The sequence below is a fragment of the Chiloscyllium plagiosum genome, unplaced genomic scaffold, assembly GCF_037043375.1.
Source record: "Chiloscyllium plagiosum isolate Xiang-an unplaced genomic scaffold, Cpla_swu_hap1 HiC_scaffold_18, whole genome shotgun sequence".
Lineage (NCBI taxonomy): Eukaryota > Metazoa > Chordata > Chondrichthyes > Orectolobiformes > Hemiscylliidae > Chiloscyllium > Chiloscyllium plagiosum.
The window spans coordinates 77726995-77747128 of record NW_028270156.1 but is presented as its reverse complement, the minus strand read 5'-3'; the positions used below and the strand labels follow the sequence as shown (position 1 = coordinate 77747128).

General features: G+C 41.3%; 1 protein-coding gene across 1 annotated transcript in view; it reads right to left on the bottom strand.

Annotated features, from left to right (window-relative positions):
- Positions 1-20134, bottom strand: part of LOC122558129 (mucin-6-like) — a 128299-nt gene that overhangs the window by 70102 nt on the left and 38063 nt on the right. Inside the window, exon 3 of the mRNA XM_043706448.2 lies at positions 17959-18208. Coding sequence (XP_043562383.2) covers positions 17959-18208 — 250 coding nt within the window. The remainder of the gene's footprint in view (positions 1-17958; positions 18209-20134) is intronic.

Below are 20134 nucleotides of genomic sequence, written 5' to 3'. Positions count from 1 at the left end.
TTTTGTCCATGTTTGGACCAATGAGAATAGTACATGGGCTTTTGAGAAAGTCCCAGTCCTTTCCAAATTTCAGCTCAGCAAGATAAGTGACCTTCCTGCAGTACAAAAATGAAGGCTCTGCGAACATGTCATTGCCACATTGGGACATCCTAAGGTCATGAAAAAAGATATGTAATTACAAACTTTCTCTTTACAGTCAATAGGCATTAATTATTGTCAAGGTCACACTGTCCAATCTTAATAGATTGTGACATTTAATTTCATTCAAATGAGATTTATGATTTTTTTTTTAATAGAGGCAGCCTGTTTTTCCAAGCATGTGCAAAACAAAAGATTCGTTGGTAAATATTCATCCAATTTTCTCCCTACCTCTCTTGGAATAATATCAAGCAAAAAGAGGTTATTTGGACCATTGTGCCTCTTTAGGCTCTAGGGAAAGCTTGCCAATTCTATTCATCTTATTTTCCCCCAAAAACCTGTACATGTCTCTCACTTCAAGCAATAACCTAATGTTATGAATGAATCTGCGCTTTCAGGCAGTGCATTCCAGGTTATCGGAACTACAAAAATAAAAATAGAAGTCTATCTATTATGATATTGATGAGCAGTTTTGAACTACAGCCAAGCAAAACTACTACTTTGAAAGGGTATTGCCACATGTCAACTTCATGTTAGTTAGCACAGTATGACAGGCAAAAAACTAATTATATAACTGTAGGTCAGTGACCAAATTGATGCCTGTGTCTCCCTTATGCATTTTCTGCAATGGTTAGGGACAATGACAGTCCTCTTCAGATCAGTTATTTCTGCAATGATTTGGAATGGAATGGGGGATCTCAGTTTTAAGTGCTTTTCAGCTGTGTTGGACATTACCTTTTATTGCACTGTAAGCCATAATTAAAGGACTTTGATTACCTGCTTTTGCATTTTTATTTCTGGTTCAAATTCATGCATTTATCACACCTGCCCAATTTTGATTCCTCATATCATGTATCTCCTGAGCTGGTGCTACAACAAGGTATACAGAGTAGCACGGCCACAGGTTTGATGATTGACCTGCATGGTATTAACTGACCTGGGGAGCTCATCATATCTCCATTAGTCTTGAGGATCACTTGTGCTAGATGCTGGAATCAGATCAATGACTGTGCAATATGATGATCACTAATCAGCTCTGTGTAGTTGTATTTTTATAAAGGCCCTGTAAATGGATATCACGGATGCATTCAGCAACATTCAACATTTTTACAGAAAACACATGGTTAAATTCTGCAAACTAGATTTTTTTTTGTAGAATTGCCAATAGGTTCAGCAGTGTGCATGGTGTTGCAAATGGAAGGTTCATAAATATTTGCAGTTTGATAACAAAAGTGAACTCCAGCTGAGGTACTTGGTGCAGGCTCGCATGTTACAGAACCAGTCTGATTCTGTTCTGAAGAATCTCAAAACGTTTGTGCTACTGCCAGACCTGCTAAGATTCACCAGCAATTTCATTTTTAGTTTCGCATCACCAGCATCTGTAACTTCTTGGTTTATTTTACCCAAAAGCAAATTTTGTTTACATAGCACCTTGATGTTGTAACAGCATATTCCAAACTTCTGATGCTGCTGCAAAGTAGACAAAATATAATACCAAGCCACATAAGGGGATGTTATATATGATCATTCACTTGGTCGATGAGGCAGGTTATAACAACCTTAAAAGAAGACAGCAAAGTCAAGGCAAGTGCTGAAATATTTAAAGGCATGGCTATTTGCCCATGCAGCAACTAAACCATAAATACTCAACAGGACAACACTGGAGAGTTGCAGATATTTGAGGCTTCTTCGGTTGGAGTTATAAAGTGAGGAAATGTGAACTCAAGAGGTGATTTGAAATTACCTGTGAGTATTTTAAAAATTCTGGTTTCTGGTTAAGAAATCACAAATGTAGGTCAGCAAGCATGGAGACACCACGCGAGTGATGACACAGGCAGTAGATGTTTGGATGAGCTCAAGTTTATGGAGATTAGAACGTGGGGGCCATCCAGGAGTGTATTGTAACTGCCAAGTCGAGAGTTACAAAAGCAAAGGTGAAGATTTTAAGCAGCAGATAAACTGGGAAAGAGGATGGATTTTGGCAATGTTTTGAAAGTGAAACTGAGTGGTCTGAGTAATGCTGCAAATATGTGGTCTGAAATTAAACTTTGACCAGTTTTCAGCCCCTTATCTAAGGAATGTTATCCTAGCATTTGAGGTAGTCAAGAGAAGGTTCGCTAGGCTGACATGAGGTATATAGGAATTATCTTATGAATAGTTGTTGAGTGGATTGGGTCTGTACTTACTTGAATACAGAAGAATGAGAGGCGACCTTATTGAAATACACAAGATTCTTCGAGGACCTCACAGCAGATATGGAAAAGTTGTTTCCCCTCACTTGTGGGACAGTTCAGGAACAATGAGGATAATCTCAGAATAAGGGATACCACATTTAAGAAAGAGATAAAGAAGAGTTTCTTCAATTAGAGGGTGCAGCAGACTCGATAGGTTGAATGGCCTTTTTCAGTTCTGATACCTTATGGTCTTACTGAAAAATAAAGATTTTTGAAGTCGACGAAAAACAATCCTTTTTCCACCAAAGATTTAACAGTGAGCCAAGAATCTCACGAGTGTGCAATCAGAGGCTCGTTTGTATAGATTAATGTCTTATTAGTGCCTAAACATGCTTTATTTTTGGAGAGAAATTAGACAACAACAATTGTTGATATCAAAGACTGAGCAGGTATCTGGCAGTTCCAGCTAGCTGCTTGCTCCCTCAACTCTCTATCTTGCCTAGTATCCCCCCACAACACATGGCACAATCCATTGTCAGTGTGTACAGAGGTTGACATTGGTGTTATGAAGTTGAAGGCATGCACTGTCTCTTTCAGGAGAGAGTGAATGCAGTTCTGCACTGAGAGTTTACAAGACAGCACTGGCAGCAGTCTCAGTGTACTGTAAAACTGAAAAAAAGGAGCATTTGGCTGTGAAATAAATACCTGAGTTGGTTGCTGTTTTGACAACAATTTGAATTTAACCAATCAGTTTAAAGTATGCCCCAGGATACTAAAACCCAAGTGAGTTTGAATTTATTATTTTGCCAACATCGAACCAATGAGACGATCCAATGTTGTGCATTTTTTTTAAATGGCAGGCATTTTGAAAATCAGACAGAATAACTGCCATCAAGACAGACCCAAGACATTGAAACACTCTCTATTCAAGATACCTTTACATATGAAACATCTTCACAGTAAAAAGAAAGATGATGACCTAAAGAGATCTTCAGCTGGAAGAAGGTAGACATTGAAGACAACAGCAGCTGTATGGTTTTGAAATGAAAAAAAGACAACAGCTGCTGTAAAGATACATTTAATCATAATACCTGTACAGTTAATGGAGCCATTCATATCTATACTGTCTTTACTTAGAACAAATTAAATCTTTGTTCACCATTCTCTACATTTGCTGTCAACTTCTAGTCATTTAGCTGAGGCTTCAGCAAGAACCATTTACTGAATGGACCCCTATTATTCTTTGGCAGAAGGACCTTACAAGCAGATCTTCAGCTGGAAGATGACAGACACCGAAGACAACAGCCGCTGTATGGTTTTGAAATTAAGTTGATATAATTTCAATAAGTGTTTTATTGGAACAGTATATTGTTATAGAGATTGGAAGCAAATAATAAGCTGTTAAGAGAAAAGGGGGCTTAGAGTTGTGAATAGTTGTTTAATGTTCACTTTTAGCGTTAAAGAATAAATTGATTTTTTTTAGATAGTGGAATTTGGGAGTTTTCTGTCACTTGTATTTTAACAGATTACAAGGCGAGATGAGTTTTTTCCAGATGCTTAGTTTAATTAACAGAAGGGTTCACCACTGTGTTGTAACATTGGAAGTATATCAGCCTCACTACATCAGAATGGCACATCTTTGACTCAGTTAAAATGCAGGACACCATTAAATGCTGCACTTTAGAAAATTACGAGACTTTCATTGCAATGCTGTTATCATGTCACTTTGTGCACAGGCACAGGCATGAATTGGCATGAATCTGAACAATGCTCACTCACTTTGCACTTACTCAGATTCTCATTGCACCTCTGCCTTCATTTGCCTTTTAGCACAGACACAAAGCCAGACAGCTTCTCATGTCTGTCAGCATAGATTAGTGAAGAGGGTGGACAAGTTTCTGTACAGTTTTGTAACAATCTCACACTTGGACCATCTGTCTGCAACTAATATGGTAAACTCGCGATGAACATAACAAACATGAGCTACAATACCTTAGAGGAAATAGTTAGAAAGACTTCATTAGAAACACCAGAAAAGGATTCAAATTCACATTAAAATAAAAGAAGAATGCAGAGCTGTATGTCGAGGTTTGTTCCAAGCAGCTCCATGACAGTCTGTTCCCTAGGACGCACACTGAGACGAACATCAACTACATCTGGAGGATCAAAAACTCAGTGAAAGATACTCTTTGGTCTGCCCAAAACTTGCTGGTCAGAGTTGACCGTGACCAAGTGTTGCAGACTGGCACATTGCAAGGTCCAGGACTATGTGCTGAGAGGCACGCTGAAGCTTGAGGCAGCTGCTGCCATGGCAAGGTGGGGAAGGACCACTGTGTAAGGTCCCTCTGCTGAAGAATAAGGTGGGTCTTCAGTAATTGGGCCCTGCTGACGCCTCAGTTTAATGCCAAGAGGTTGATAGCAAATATATAGAATGGTGAACTTCCAAGATTTAGGATGTAGGTTTGCTTGCTGAGCTGGAAGGCTCATTTTCGGACATTTCGTCACCAGACTAGGTAACATCTTCAGTGAGCCTCCGGATGAAGCACTGGTAGTGTAGCCCGCTTTCTATTTGCATTTGGGTTTCCTTGGGTTGGTGACATCATTTCCTGTGGTGATTCCATTTCCTGTTCTTTTTCTCAGAAGGTGGTACATGGGATCCAAGTCAATGTGTTTGTTAATTGCATTCCGGTTGGAATGCCACACTTCTAGGAATTCTTGTGCATATCTCTGTTTAGCTCGTCCTAGGATGGATGTGTTGTCCCAGTCAAAGTGGTGTCCTTCCTCATCCGTATGTAAGGATACTAGTGAGAATGGGTCATGTCTTTTTTGTGGCTAGATGTTGCAGTAGAGCAAACAGCCAATGGGGAACTTCCAAACAGCGTCTACAGGAAATCTACGGACCAAATACTGAACTACAGAAGCAATCATCCCAGCAAACGAAGCTACATTAGAACATTATTTCAATGAGCCATCACACACTGTAGCACATAGGAACTATAAAGAACAGAGGAAAATCACCTATACAGTGTATTCAAAATGAACGGGTACCCAATGAATGCAGTCTGCCGATTTCTTAGCAACAAGCCCAAACAAGCAGACAAAGTATGCCCAGAAACCCTAGCCACTCTACCCTACATCAAAGACATCTCAGAAATGACTAGGAGAAAGTGAGGACTGCAGATGCTGGAGATCAGAGCTGAAAAATGTGTTGCTGGAAAAGTGCAGCAGGTCAGGCAGCATCCAAGGAGCAGGAGAATCGACGTTTCAGGCATGAGCCCTTCTTCAGGAATCCTGAAGAAGCGCTTATCTCAGAAATGACTGCCAGACTACTCAGATCTCTTGGCATCAAGGTAGCCCACAAACCCACCAACACACTAAAAGAGCAGCTAATGAATTAAAAAGACCTATACAGACAGGCAAAACTAATGTCATTTACAAAATACCTTGCAAGAACTGTAACAAACACTAAATTGAACAAGCAGGCAGAAAACTAGCCACCAGAATACATGAGAAGCAACTAACCACAAAAAGACGTGACCCACTCTCACTAGTACCCTTACATACGGATGAGGAAGGACATCACTTTGACTGGGAGAACACATGCATCCTAGGATAAGCCAAACAGCGACACACATGAGCATTCCTAGAAACATGGCATTCCAACCAGAACTCTATCAACAAACACATTGACTTGGATCCCATTTACTACCCCCTGAGAAAAGAACAGGAAATGACATCACCATGAGAAATGATGCCACCACAAGAAATGGCATCACCAACCCAAGGAAATCCAAATACATAAATAGAAAGTGGGCTACACCACCAGTGCTTCATCCTGAGGCTCACTGAAGATGTTACCTAGTAGGGTGATGAAACGTCTTAAAATGAACCTTCCATCTCAGCGAGCAAACCTACATCCAGAACCTCAACCTGAGCTACAAATCTTCTCAAAACTCGCTATCAAAGATTTAATTTGTTCTCTAAGTGAAGACAGTGTTAATAATGAATGGTTCCATTAACTATACAGGTACTAAAGATTTCTTTCCATGATTAAGTATACCTTCATAACAAAAACAAACAAAGAAATCCAGATGCTAGGAATCTGAAACATCAACAGAGTGTTAGAGAAACTCAGCAGATCAAGCAGTAACTCTGAATAGAGATTATTCAGTTGAAGGGTCACTGGACTCAGAACATTAACTATGTTTTTCTGCTGTGAGACCTGTAAAGTTTCTCAATTACTTTCTGTTTTTATTTAAAATTAATACTATTCCTTTCAATCGAGCAATATCTGTACAATCAACAAAAACACTACTGACAAATTATCCCGATCTCCACATCACGGCTTCTTGCTCAGACAGGCACAACAGTAACTGACTTCCATCCAGTGAATTTCTGTGCATTCACTAGATACCTTTTCCTTCAGCTAGTATATCTTTCTGAGATATTCGTAACTAAACTCACTGGGCTGAACTTTTAGTTAAAGTGTCTTGCACAGTGAGATTCATGATGCTGGGTTCTCAATAGTTCACAACGACATCTTTAATACAATCTTGCACTAATCACCTAATTAATTATACAACTGGCCATTCTCATTAAACTAGTCTTGTTATTTCCTGGTTGAGTGGCTGACTGAGTTTTTTCAGGCATTGATGATGGCCATATTAAGGGCAGACCAGAAGCTACTGGGATCCTGCAACTCAATGTTGCAGAGGGTTGCTAGGTTTGTGGAGAGGAGCTGGTTGGATGAGGCTACTTCTTCCGGGTCTTTGAGTGCCTCAAAGTTGATTTTTTTGCGGCACGGCTTCCTTGTCTCTGCTATGGCAAGGTTATAGTTATATTGATTCTGGCTCAGATCAGGCAATGGTCTGCCGAGCAGTCGTCAACTCCTGTCATGGCGCAGGTGATTTTAATGTCTTTGCAATCCGTTGTTCTGATGATGACATAGTCAAAGAGGTGCCAGAGTTTGGAGCGTGGGTGCTGCCACATTGACTTGCATTTATGCTTTTGGCAGAACAGTGTGTTGGTGTTGAGGAGGTTGATCGTTGCATTTGGTGAGCAGAAGGGTGCCATTGGAGTTTTGCTTCCTACTCTCACTTCCCCGATTATATTGCTCCAAAGGTCTGCACTTTTGCTGACTGTGACATTGAGATCACCGAGGACGATTAGTTTGTTCACTGCAGGAATCTGTGAGAGAGATTGACTAAAGCTGGAGTAGAATCTATCCTGGTCCTCAGCTGCTGCATCTGAGGATCTAAAATTGGAATTTAGGTAACAAAATATGTAGATTTTTATTTCAACAAAATGGTTTCTCGATTTAAAAGAATATTACAAAATGGCCTGTGAACGATACTGCTGAACATACTGCTGATTTGCAGAATTAGCTTGCAGTTCAAAGATAAGAGGACAATAGAGTTTTCATAAGATGAATACTGACACATTAATTGACCATTTGAACTAACCTTGAACTAATACATGGCATGACAATGTACGTAAATTAGATATCCTTCTTAAAGAAAATATCATTGGATTAACTTGCTGTAAATCATGTCACCTTATTATATGTGATTGGTCTTTCTTGTAATTAGGGCTGCACTATTTCTTAAAAAAACATATAAATAATTTCAAATGTAATTGCGCAACTTCATCACAGAACACAGAAGCTTCAATCTCTGTGTTGCTGGATAGAATTGCGTCAAGGTACCTTAATTCAATAAACTAATGAACCTTGCTTTTTGAATAGACCTCATTTGTCGATTCCTTTGAGCGATCTCGAACCAAGAGGCCCCTCTTAAGGGGACGCAGATCTTCACATTGAGCATTGGTCCATATGCACTGAATACTGTGACTTACTGCTTCCAACCTAGGGTGAATCGGAGTGTCATGAGACTTTTACTTATCCTGCAGGGGGAGTCTTCAAGTTGGTCCACCAGTTTGTTTTTGATGGTGAAGCCAACTCCATTAGTGCTCTTCTTCCACCTTGCCTTCCATAAAAAGGTGTAGTCACCACCCATCATCTAAGATCATACCATCAATTTGCAGTACGCCAATGATGCTTGCATATGTGCAACCTCAGAGGATGCATTCCAGACCATTGTCAGCATCTTTACAGGGTCTCACCCTGAACATCCACAAAACAATCTTGGCCTGGCATTGTGAAGTGAATCCCCGATCATCAACTTGGCCTGGCATTGTGAAGTGAACTTTAATTGGAGAACCATTCACACCTCATTCAACCAGACAGAAGGAACAACAGCTCAGTGTTCAAATCCAGACTTAGCAGGAGATAAAACAAACCGACAGTCAGTACAACTGGGGAACCCTGATCTCTGCTGTTGCTCAGCAAAACATCCAGCCAGCATCAAGAAAATCAGCCACAGCCAGATGCAGACTCAAGAAAAGGAGAACGAGCAATCTTCTCATCCACGAACCGGTACATACTGACAAGAAGTGACAGAGTCAAGAGACCGACTGGGGGTAGCGCCAACAACATCCATTACTCTCCAAGCCAACAGAAGCCCCTTCAGGGGTGAGCAAAGGGTCATCGAAACCCCCTCTCCTAGCTCAGTAATAAAGGGGAGAAAGGAGAGACTTCAGGGACTCCCGGGGTGAAAGGATATGACCCCAGGGTTGATTTTCTCACACACACACACACACACACACACACACACCCTCTCTCTCACTCTGTCTCTCACACAATCTCTCCTCTCATCCTCTCTCCCTCTCTCATCCTTTCTCCCTCACCCTTTTTCTCTTTCTCTCATCCTCTCTCCATCTCTCTCACCTTCTCCCACACTCCCACCCTCTCTCTCACCCTCTTGCTCTCTGTCTCTATCTTACCCTCTCGCTTCCTCTCACCTTCTCTCTCCCTCACCCTGTCCCTGTTGCTCTCTCTCTCACCCTCTCGCTTTCTCTCTCACCCTCTCGCTCTCTCTCCCCCACCCTGTCCCTCTCGCTCACTCACCCTCTCGTGTTCTCTCTTACCCTCTCGCTCTCTCTCCCCCTTTCGCTCTCTCACCCTCTCGTGCTCTCTCGGTCTCACCTTCTCATGCTCTCTCACTCTCTCTTGCTCTCTCTCGCTCTATTTCGCCCTGTCTTGCTCTCTCTCTTACCCTCTCGCGCTCTCTCTCTCTCTCTCTCTCACCCTCTCATGCTCTCTCTCTCTCACCCTCTCATGCTCTCTCTCACTCTCAGAGGCTTCTCATGCTCTCACCCCCTCGTGCTCTCTCTTGCTCTCTGCTACCCTCTCGTGCTCTCCCATATCCTTGGGGCCAGGCAGTGGTTGTTTCCCAAAAAACCAAAAGGAAGCTACACGATTAAACAAGGTCCAAACTCAGCTCATACATCCTGAAAGTGGATTTCAATTAGATTCTTCTTGGCTTCTCAACCTGGATGATGCATTGCAATCTTGAATGTCTACCCCCTCTCTCCTGAACCAATGAGTCATTTTCATCTTCACCTTTAAAAGACTGTATTCGATCCCCTGTTTCATCTTCATCTCGGACATTTCTCATTTGTTAGATGCAGTTGTGAAGAGTACTGCATGCCACCATAATACATCCTTTTTCAGTCTGAACTTCAACTTCCAATGCATCATTCAAGGTGTCAAAACCTCATCTTAAGGAGGCCTAAAATTTATTCCTCTTATGGCCCCAGTGAAAGCATGAGTAGCACAGTACCTTCATTCTGCAACAGTCTGAGCATTTCATAAAGGGGTCTTCAGCCATGTTTGGAGGGATAGTCCTTGTCCCAAGCTGCCATGCTCCTATTACCAGAGAGCCATTGAAGGAGACAGGAACCTATAGTGTTTCTAGTTCATCTACATCCCAGGACATCTGGCGCAATCTCTAAAATCTGTTGTCACCATATAATTTGAGTACTGATAAAGTGGTACTTTTTTTTGTTGATAATCTCTGCAGTTTGGTGATAAATAATCCAAAAGCAATGTGACTGCACCTGACAGAAAACAGTGATGGTCCAGAATTCCTCTGCCCTGGCTGCATTATTTTCCTTATATTGAGAGAAAGATTATGAATAGCTGTAACCTAGAGAAAGTGACATCCAGATATGCACTCATGGTTTGACTGGTTTGAGAATTGAGAATTGTGAGTTGCCACATAAGTCCGAGTTGCTCCTTAAAATGAGCTGCCAACATAAAATTCGGGGCAGTTGTATCCTGCGAGCACAAGTTCTGCTCAGCAAATGACACCATGTGGTGATGATGACTTGGGACAATCTTAGTTTGCATGTGTCAATAGTGTGGTGCTGGAAAAGCACAGCAGGTCAGGCAGCATACGAGGAGCAGGAGAATCGACATTACGGGCAAAAGCCCTTTACTAATCTCCAGCATCTGCACTCCTCACTTTCGCCTAGTTGTTTTAATCTGAATACACACTATCTTTCCAAAAGATGCAGTTGATGGTGAGGCATGTGGATGCAGGGTCACATCCTGCTCCTCTGTCCTTCTGGCACCTTCACCTGTTGCTTCTCACCTTTGACAATCTCTATCAGTTGTTATAAGTTGCTCCTCTCGCTGAGCTTGCTGAGTCTAATTGTTATCACTTTTGATGTTGCTTTTGCATTTGAAGCAATGCCACAATATGTCACAAAACAACTTCCTTTTTACTAAAAGATGTCCCTTTTCTAAAGGATACTATATTCTTGGTTTCTTTCAGAGGGGTCGTAAACATACCCAGCGCCGATTAGACTCGTTTGGTACATAGATTAAAAGATTTTGAGAGGCCTTTTGTTATTATGTGAACAGATGAAACTTCAGGCTAGAGTGGTCATGTTTTAGAGGCGACCTGCATAATGGAAGGGGAGCGGTCAGCTCTCTAGCTAAGCAGTACAGTCCAGAACGAGTTAGGAGTTCAACAGTGAGCTGTGTGGAAACTCTCTCTCTCTTTCTGCCCTCTAACTTCAACCTGTAAGCATCTGTTCCATGTTTTAACTGTGTTTTAAGGGAGTTTGCTTATTGGGACTGTTGTGTATATTCAGAACAGCATAATTAAGTCTAGTTTAGATAGACCGAGTTCTTAGGGGTTCTTTATTGTGTTCTTTGTCTTTCATTGTGTAATTTTGTGAATAAATTTCTGTCTGCTTTAAAACCTAGTAGTCAACCTAGCTAGCTTACTCTGGCTAAGTCTCACTGTAGATTTACCAAAACAAATTGCAAAGTTAAGGTCTGGGTTGCCTGGGCAAGAATATTTTGAGTGGTCTGGCCTCGTCCATAACAAATGTCATAGAATTTTTTTAATGCATTCATGAGATGAGGGCATCACTGGCTGGGCCAGAACTTATTGCCATCCCTAATTGCCTACAAGGCAGTTAAGAGTCAACCACATTGCTGTGGGACTGGCGTTACACGTAGGCCAGAATAGGTAAGGATGCAGTTTCCTTGCCTAAAGAACATTAGTGAACCATTTGATCTTTCTCCAATGATGGTTTGTAGCCATCATGAGAATTTTCATTCCAGATTCTTATTGAATTGTTTTTCCACCATCTGCCATGGCAGGATTCAAACCCAGTCCCCAGAACAATATCTGGGTCACTGAATTAATAGTCTAGCGATAATACCACTAGGCCATTGCCTCCCCGGGCGTACAGAAAAGACCATTCAGCCCATCACATCTGGACTCGTCAAAGCCAATCACCGAACTATTCTAATCCAATTTTCCAGCTCTTGGTCAATAGCCTTGTATGCCTTGGCATCACAAATGAACATCTAAATATGTCTTAAATGTTCTGAGAATTTCTGCTCTACCAACCTCACAGGTATTAGGCACTAGATTCTCACAATGATTCAATAGTTTTTCCCCCTCTAAATCGGCTCTTTACCTTAAATATATGCTCCAGTCATTGATGCGTGCACCAAGGAGAAAGGTTTCTTCCTGTCTATCCTGTCTATGCCACTCATAATTTGATACACTCAACAATATCTTACATCAGCCATCTCTACTCCAAGGAAAATAACATCAGTCTATCCTATCTTTCTTAATTTTTTAAAACTCTCCTAGTAAATCTCCTATACACTCTTTCCAGTGCAATCACATCCCTCTTATAATATGGATTCCATACTGCTCTCTAACTGTCACTAAATCAAGAGTTTATACAGTTGCAAAATAACTTCTCTGCTCTTAAATTCTATGGCTTGGCCAATAAAAGCAAGTATTGTCTACATAACCTTATGGGACCTGAGGACATGCATGGTAAAGTCCCTCTGACCCTCCATTCTTCCTAGGGTTCTGCCATTCATCATGTATTCTCTTGCCTCCTTTGTCCTACCCAAATGCATCACCTCACACTTATCCAAATGGAATGCTGTTTGCCACTGATCATCCCATCAGACCAGCTCTGTAACCTAAGGCTATCCTTCTTAAAATTTACTATCTCAATTTTTATATCATCTGCAAAGTTATTGATCAAGCCTCTTACATCAATTTATACATACTGCAAACAGCAAGGGTCCTAAAAATGATTCCACACAGACTTCCAGTTACAAAATTACCGCTCGAATATTATCATTTGCTTCCTGCCAATCAGCCAGTTCTGGATCAAACTAACCAAATGTTTTGGATCCCTGTGGGTTCGTACCTTCACTATCAGTCTCCGATGTGGGACTTTATGAAAAGTCTTGTCAAAGTCTAAGGAGACTCCACCAAATGCATTGCCCTCATCTACACACCTAGTGATCTCTTTAAAATATTAATTCAAGTTGGTCGGACATGACCTCGTCTTAACAAAGCCATTCTGACTATTATTGATTAATCCCTGCCTTTCCAAGTGTAGATTAATTCTGTTCCTTAAATTTGCTTCCAATAGTTTTCTCACCAGCGTTTAAACTGATTGGCCTGTACTATCCTGGTTTGTCCCTTGCTTCCTGTCAGTCACTAAATTTCTATATCAGATGTGGGAGCCAATAATTTATTGGAAGTATCACAAAGAAAGCATCTGAGCCCATACATCAATCGCATTAAAATCACATTGATGCATTGTAGGCTGGAGAAGAAGGCCAATGTCATGGCTCAGAGTTCAGAAGATTAGTAACCTTATCCATATGTACAGTATACCACTGAAGTATTCATAATACATCAGGGGAATGAAATTTAGACAGTATGCCATTAGGACAAACACGTCTCTTAATAATGGCACCATGCATTTCACAGACTGTCTGCTTGCAGTTCAGTGTGCAAATGGCAACTCTGAAACACTGTCAATCACTGCTAACCATGAAACGTTTTTTATAGAAACCACGCAGAGGTGACACTTTTAATTCAGGTTATCTAATTATGAGAAGGCAATAAATTTAAACAATGTAATGACCATGATTGCCAAATTTTCCTGATGTTCTCACTATTGCCAGGATTGGAAATTTCCCCACACTGTTATTTAAACTTTTGAGCAAACATGAGTTCCCCAACTCAGTTTCCAACTTTCTTGCATCCAAAATGAGTCCTTCCCTCAGAGTCTTCCAGATGTTTCATTCTCTGCATGTTCATGGATTGCCTGTCACCAGACTGGAGCATATCTTGATTTTTCTTTGTCTTTAACGCACTGAACTTATAACCTCAGTCTCTTCAGTTCAGAGGATGTAAAACATCACTAAAACTGCGTGTCAACAAACAGGCTTTCAGGCTTTGCAGTACCAAGCCCATAAAAATTGTAAAAAAAAGTTAAGCAAAAACTAGGTCTACCCTTCTTAACGCACAAAGTATAAATTAAACTTCAAATTGTACATTGTTCTTAACAATTTGACCTGTCATCAGAACTAAATATAGAAACCTGCACCCTTCCTCGTATCCTACAAGTAGCATTAATTTAATGCTATATTAAAACAAAGAACTGTGGATGCCGGCGATAGAGTCATAGAGTCATAGAGATGTACAGCATGGAAACAGACCGTTCGGTCCAACCCGTCCATGATATCCCAACCCAATCTAATCCCACCTGCCAGCACCCAGCCCATATCCCTCCAAACCCTTCCTATTCATATACCCATCCAAATGCCTCTTAAATGTTGCAATCGTACCAGCCTCCACCACATCCTCTGGCAGCTCATTCCATACACGTACCACCCTCTGCGTGAAAAAGTTGCCCCTTAGGTCTCTTTTATATCTTTCCCCTCTCACCCTAAACCTATGCCCTATAGTTCTGGACTCCCCGACCCCAGGGAAAAGACTTTGTCTATTTATCCTATCCGTGCCCTTCATAATTTTGTAAACCTCTATAAGGTCACCCTTCAGCCTCCAACGCTCCAGGGAAAACAGCCTCAGCCTGTTCAGCCTCTCCCTGTAGCTCAGATCCTCCAACCCTGGCAACATCTTTGTAAATCTTTTCTGAACCCTTTCAAGTTTCACAACATCTTTCTGATAGGAAGGAGACCAGAACTGCATGCAATATTCCAACAGTGGCCTAACTAATGTCCTGTACAGCCACAACATTACCTCCCAACTCCTGTACTCAATCCTCTGACCAATAAAAGAAAGCATACCAAAAGCCTTCTCACTATCCTATCGACCCGCGACTCTACTTTCAAGGAGCTATGAACCTGCACTCTAAGGTCTCTTTGTTCAGCAACACTCCCTAGGACCTTACCATTAAGTGTATAAGTCCTGCTAAGATTTGCTTTCCCAAAATGCAGCACCTCGCATTTATCTGAATTCAACTCCATCTGCCACTTCTCAGCCCATTGGCCCATCTGGTCAAGATCCTGTTGTAATCTGAGGTAACCTTCTTCGCTGTCCACTATACCTCCAACTTTGGTGTCATCTGCAAACTTACTAACTCTACCTCTTATGCTCGCATTCAAATCATTTATGTAAATGACAAAAAGTAGAGGGCCCAGCACCGATCCTTGTGGTACTCCACTGGTCACAAGCCTCCAGTCTGAAAAACAACTCTCCACCACCACCCTCTGTCTTCTACCTTTGAGCCAGTTCTGTATCCAAATGGCTAGTTCTCCCAGTATTCCATGAGATCTAACCTTGCTAATCAGTCTCCCATGGGGAACCTTGTTGAACGCCTTACTGAAGTCCATACAGATCACATCTACTGCTCTGCCCTCATCAATCTTCTTTGTTATTTCTTCCAAAAACTCAATCAAGTTTGTGAGACATGATTTCCCACGCACAAAGCCATGTTGACTATCCCTAATCGGTCCTTGCCTTTCTAAACACATGTACCTCCTATCCCTCAGGATTCCCTCCAACAACTTGCCCACCACCGAGGTCAGGCTCACCGATCTATAGCTCCCTGGCTTGTCTTTACCGCCCTTCTTAAACAGTGGCACCACGTTTGCCAACCTCCAGTCTTCCGGCACCTCACCTGTGACTATCGATGATACAAATATCTCAGCAAGAGGCCCAGCAATCACTTCTCTAGCTTCCCACAGAGTTCTCAGGTACACCTGATCAGGTCCTGGGGATTTATCCACCTTTAACCGTTTCAAGACATCCAGCACTTCCTCCTCTGTAACCTGGACATTTTGCAAGATGTCACCATCTATTTCCCTACAGTCTATATCTTCCATGTCCTTTTCCACAGTAAATACTGATGCAAAATACTCATTTAGTATCTCCCCCATTTTCTGTGGCTCCACACAAAGACCGCCTTGCTGATCTTTGAGGGGCCCTGTTTTCTCCCAAGTTACTCCTTTGTCCTTAATATATTTGTAAAAACCCTTTGGATTCTCCTTAATTCTATTTGCCAAAGCTATCTCATGTCCCCGTTTTGCCCTCCTGATTTCTCTCTTAAGTATACTCCTACTTTCTTTATACTTTTCTAAGGATTCACTCGATCTATCCTGTCTATACCTGACATATGCTTCCTTCGTTTTCTTAACCAAATCCTCAATTTCTTTAGTCATCCAGCATTCCCTGTACCTACCAGCCTTCCCTTTCACCCTGACGGGAATATACTTTCTCTGGATTCTTGTTATCTCATTTCTGTAGGCTTCCCATTTTCCAGCCGTCCCTTTACCTGCGAACATCTGCCTCCAATCAGCTTTTGAAAGTTTTTACCTAATACCGTCAAAACTGGCCTTTCTTCAATTTAGGACTTCAACTTTTAGATCTTGTCTATCTTTTTTCATCACTATTTTAAAATGAATAGAATTATGGTCGCAGGCCCCAAAGTGCTCCCCCCACTGACACCTCAGTCACCTGCCCCGCCTTATTTCCCAAGAGCAGGTCAAGTTTTGCACCTTCTCTAGTAGGTACATCCACATACTGAATCAGAAAATTGTCTTGTACACACTTAAGAAAGTCCTCTCCATCTAAACCTTTAACACTATGGCAGTCTCAGTCTTCGTTTGGAAAGTTAAAATCCCCTACCATAATTACCCTATTATTCCTACAGATAGCTGAGATCTCCTTACAAGTTTGATTCTTAATTTCCCTCTGAATATTGGGATGTCTATAATACAATCCCAATAAGGTGATCATCCCTTTTTTATTTCTCAGTTCCACCCAAATAACTTCCCTGGATGTATTTCCGGGAATATCCTCCCTCATCACAGCTGTAATGCTATCTCTTATCAAAAATGCCACTCCCCCTCCTCTCTTGCCTCCCTTTTTATCCTTCCTGCAGCACTTGTATCCTGGAACATTAAGCTGCCAGTCCTGCCCATTCCTGAGCCATGTTTCCGTAATTGCTATGATATCCCAGTCCCATGTTCCTAACCATGCCCTGAGTTCATCTGCCTTACCTGTTAGGCCCCTTGCATTGAAATAAATGCAGTTTAATTTATTAGTCCTACCTTGTCCCTGCCTGCCCTGACTGTTTGACTCACTTCTGTTCTCAGCTGTACCTATCTCAGATCGATCTCTTTCCTCACTACCTCCCTGGGTCCCACCCTCCACCTTACTAGTTTAAATCCTCCCAAGCAGTTCTAGCAAATTTCCCTGCCAGTAAATTTTTCCCCTTCCAATTTAGATGCAATCCGTCCTTCTTATACAGGTCACTTCTACCCCAAAAGAGATTCCAGTGATCCAAAAATGTGAATCCTTCTCCCATACACCAGCTCCTCAGCCATGCATTCATCTTCTCTATCCTCCTATTCCTGCCCTCACTCGCTCGTAGCACTGGGAGTAATCCAGATATTACTACCCTTGAGGACCTCCTTTTTAAATTTCTGCCTAACTCTCTGTAATCTCCCTTCAGAGTCTCAACCTTTTCCCTTCCTATGTCATTGGTTCCAATGTGGACAATGACCTCCTGCTGGCCCCTCTCCCCCGTGAGAACATTCTGCACCGTCTCTGAGACATCGTTGATCCTGGCACCAGGGAAACAACACACCATTCTGCTTTTTCTCTGCTAGCCACAGAAATGTCTGTCTGTACCTCTGACTACAAAAAAACAGAAATTACTGGTAAAACTCAGATGGATCAAAACAGCTTTGATGCAAGTCAACAGACTCAAAATATTAACTCTACTTTCTCCCCACAAATGCTTCACACCTGCTGAGTTTCACCAGCAATTTCTATTTTTATACTAATTTCATGTTTCTGAGATACCTTCAAAAGGATCCCATTCACAATTTTAATTTATTTAACTAAATAATACAGAACTTAAATTGTTTTTGTAACTCTTTATAAACCAGCAAGTTCACTGTCTAATTAGGAGATCAACAGTGCATTATTTTACTTACCATATTCCACCGTAAAGATTTATTTTCTCATTGGCACGTGCAATGACAGCATAAGCCAGGTAACATGGACATTCAGCTGCACTGACACATTTTCCAGTGTCATCCAAGTAAGTGTGTGTTGGGCAGTTGCAGCCATCCACTGGAGTATCACCTGCACTGCACTCAAAATTGGGATCAGACAACGACAAACAAGTGCGATTGCAAGCTCTAGAATCATAACTGAAGGTCTGATTGTGAGGGCAAGAAATTCCTGGAAATAGAAAACAAAATTTCAAATAATCATACAGTAATTGATTAATTAATTGATCAATCAAATTATCGATCTTTATTAAAAGTTAACTTATGCAGTAAGATGAGGGCTGTAAGTAAGTAAACATTAAAAGACTTTCTTGAGTGTAACTATTTTAACAGTTGGCAAGAAAGGACACCTTCGGAAACCTTACAGACTCAGCCTCCATCCTGTGTGATTTGATTTCACTCTGGCATCATTAGTAGTTTGTTCTACAGCTTCTACTGTTAGTTCTAATGGAAGCCATGATGTGAAAGTTCCGGTGTTGGACTTGGGTGGACAAAGTTAAAATCACCATGTTTGATAACTAAATACGATTATAAGTTAAAAATCACACGGCAGCAGGTTATAGTCCAACAGTTTTATTTGGAAGTACAAGCTATCGTTAGCTAGCTAGTGGAGTAGGACCATAGGACAGAGCAAAAGATCATTGTGTCATACACTGATGCAATATATTGAACAATCTAGATTTGTTCAATATATTGCACCAGTGTATGACATGATGATCTTTTGCTATAAATTGTGTGTCTTATGATCCTACTCCACTAGCTACCTGATGAAGGAGCAGTGCTCCAAAGGCTTGTACTTCCAAATAAACCTATTGGACTATAACCTGCTGTCATGTGATTTTTAACTTAAAATGGTATTTAGTTATCAAACATTTTCCAACATGTAGCTATCATTGCACTATTTATGGCTTGCCTGTCTGCCACAATTAGACTCATGTCTTTATTTTATTTAGTTATGATTAAATCCTCTAATCTGAACATCTAATTTAAGTGGCAATATTACTTATGCAGCCAAAATTTTCCCGAAATCCCTAAGGTCTCTACTTTGCCCAAATCAAGAAACAACGAAGTGAACAGATCACCCAGCACATACCTAGGCACTGACAACAGCGTGACTGAAAATTGTGAGAACGGCCCCACAGACTAGTAAATCAACAGTCTGGCAGTTATTATGACCAACTTGTTTTTTAAATTAATTCACAGGATGCGGGCATTGATCGCTGGGCTGGCATATATTGCCTATTCCTAGTTGCTAAGAGTCAATCACATTGCTGTAGGTCTGGAGTCATATGTGGGCCAGACCAGGTAAGGATGGCAGTTTCCTTCCCTAAAGGACACTAGTAAACCAGGTGAGTTTTTCTTGACAATTAGCAATGGTTTTTCAGTCACCACTGGGCTCTAATTACAAATTTTAAAAAAAATTCAAATTACGTCAGCTGCCATGGCAGGATTGGAACCCAGGTCCCAAGAACAATATTGGAATCTCTGGATTACTGGTCTCATGATAAAAACACTTGGCCATCACCTTCCTCTGCATCCAGTGATCATCACTGGTTATGTAATGTTGTTGTGTCCTAGCACCAGTAAAGGTACAACCAGCTGGCAGTGCATGGTATATAATCAGAACGCACAATGTCATCACAGCACTGAACACCACTCCTGATCACATATAAAATCTCTTACCATAAGATTAAACATAGGCAATTCAACCTGCCATCCTCCCTCAGCTGATGAATACTCTTTCATATTGAACATCCATAGAAGATGCATTGAAGATATAAAGGGTACAGAATGTACCTTAGATGTAGGTTATCAATGCATTGCACTAAGGGGGGCTTGGTAGTGCAAGTATGGATTGAGTTTGCCAAGTTCTGATGGGCAAAGCTGGCAAAGACTATTTTCGGACGTGATGCATCATCAACAATTGGCAAATTCTAATTAATATCACCTTCACTAATGTACCTGTGACAGATGCAGATGTCCTTCAGTCAGGTGAATTAACAGGATAATCCATCTCAGCTGCCTCCTAAGATAATTGTGGCTGTTGGAGGTTAATGACCTTAATATCAGGATATTGTTATAGTAGTTTCTCAGGGTA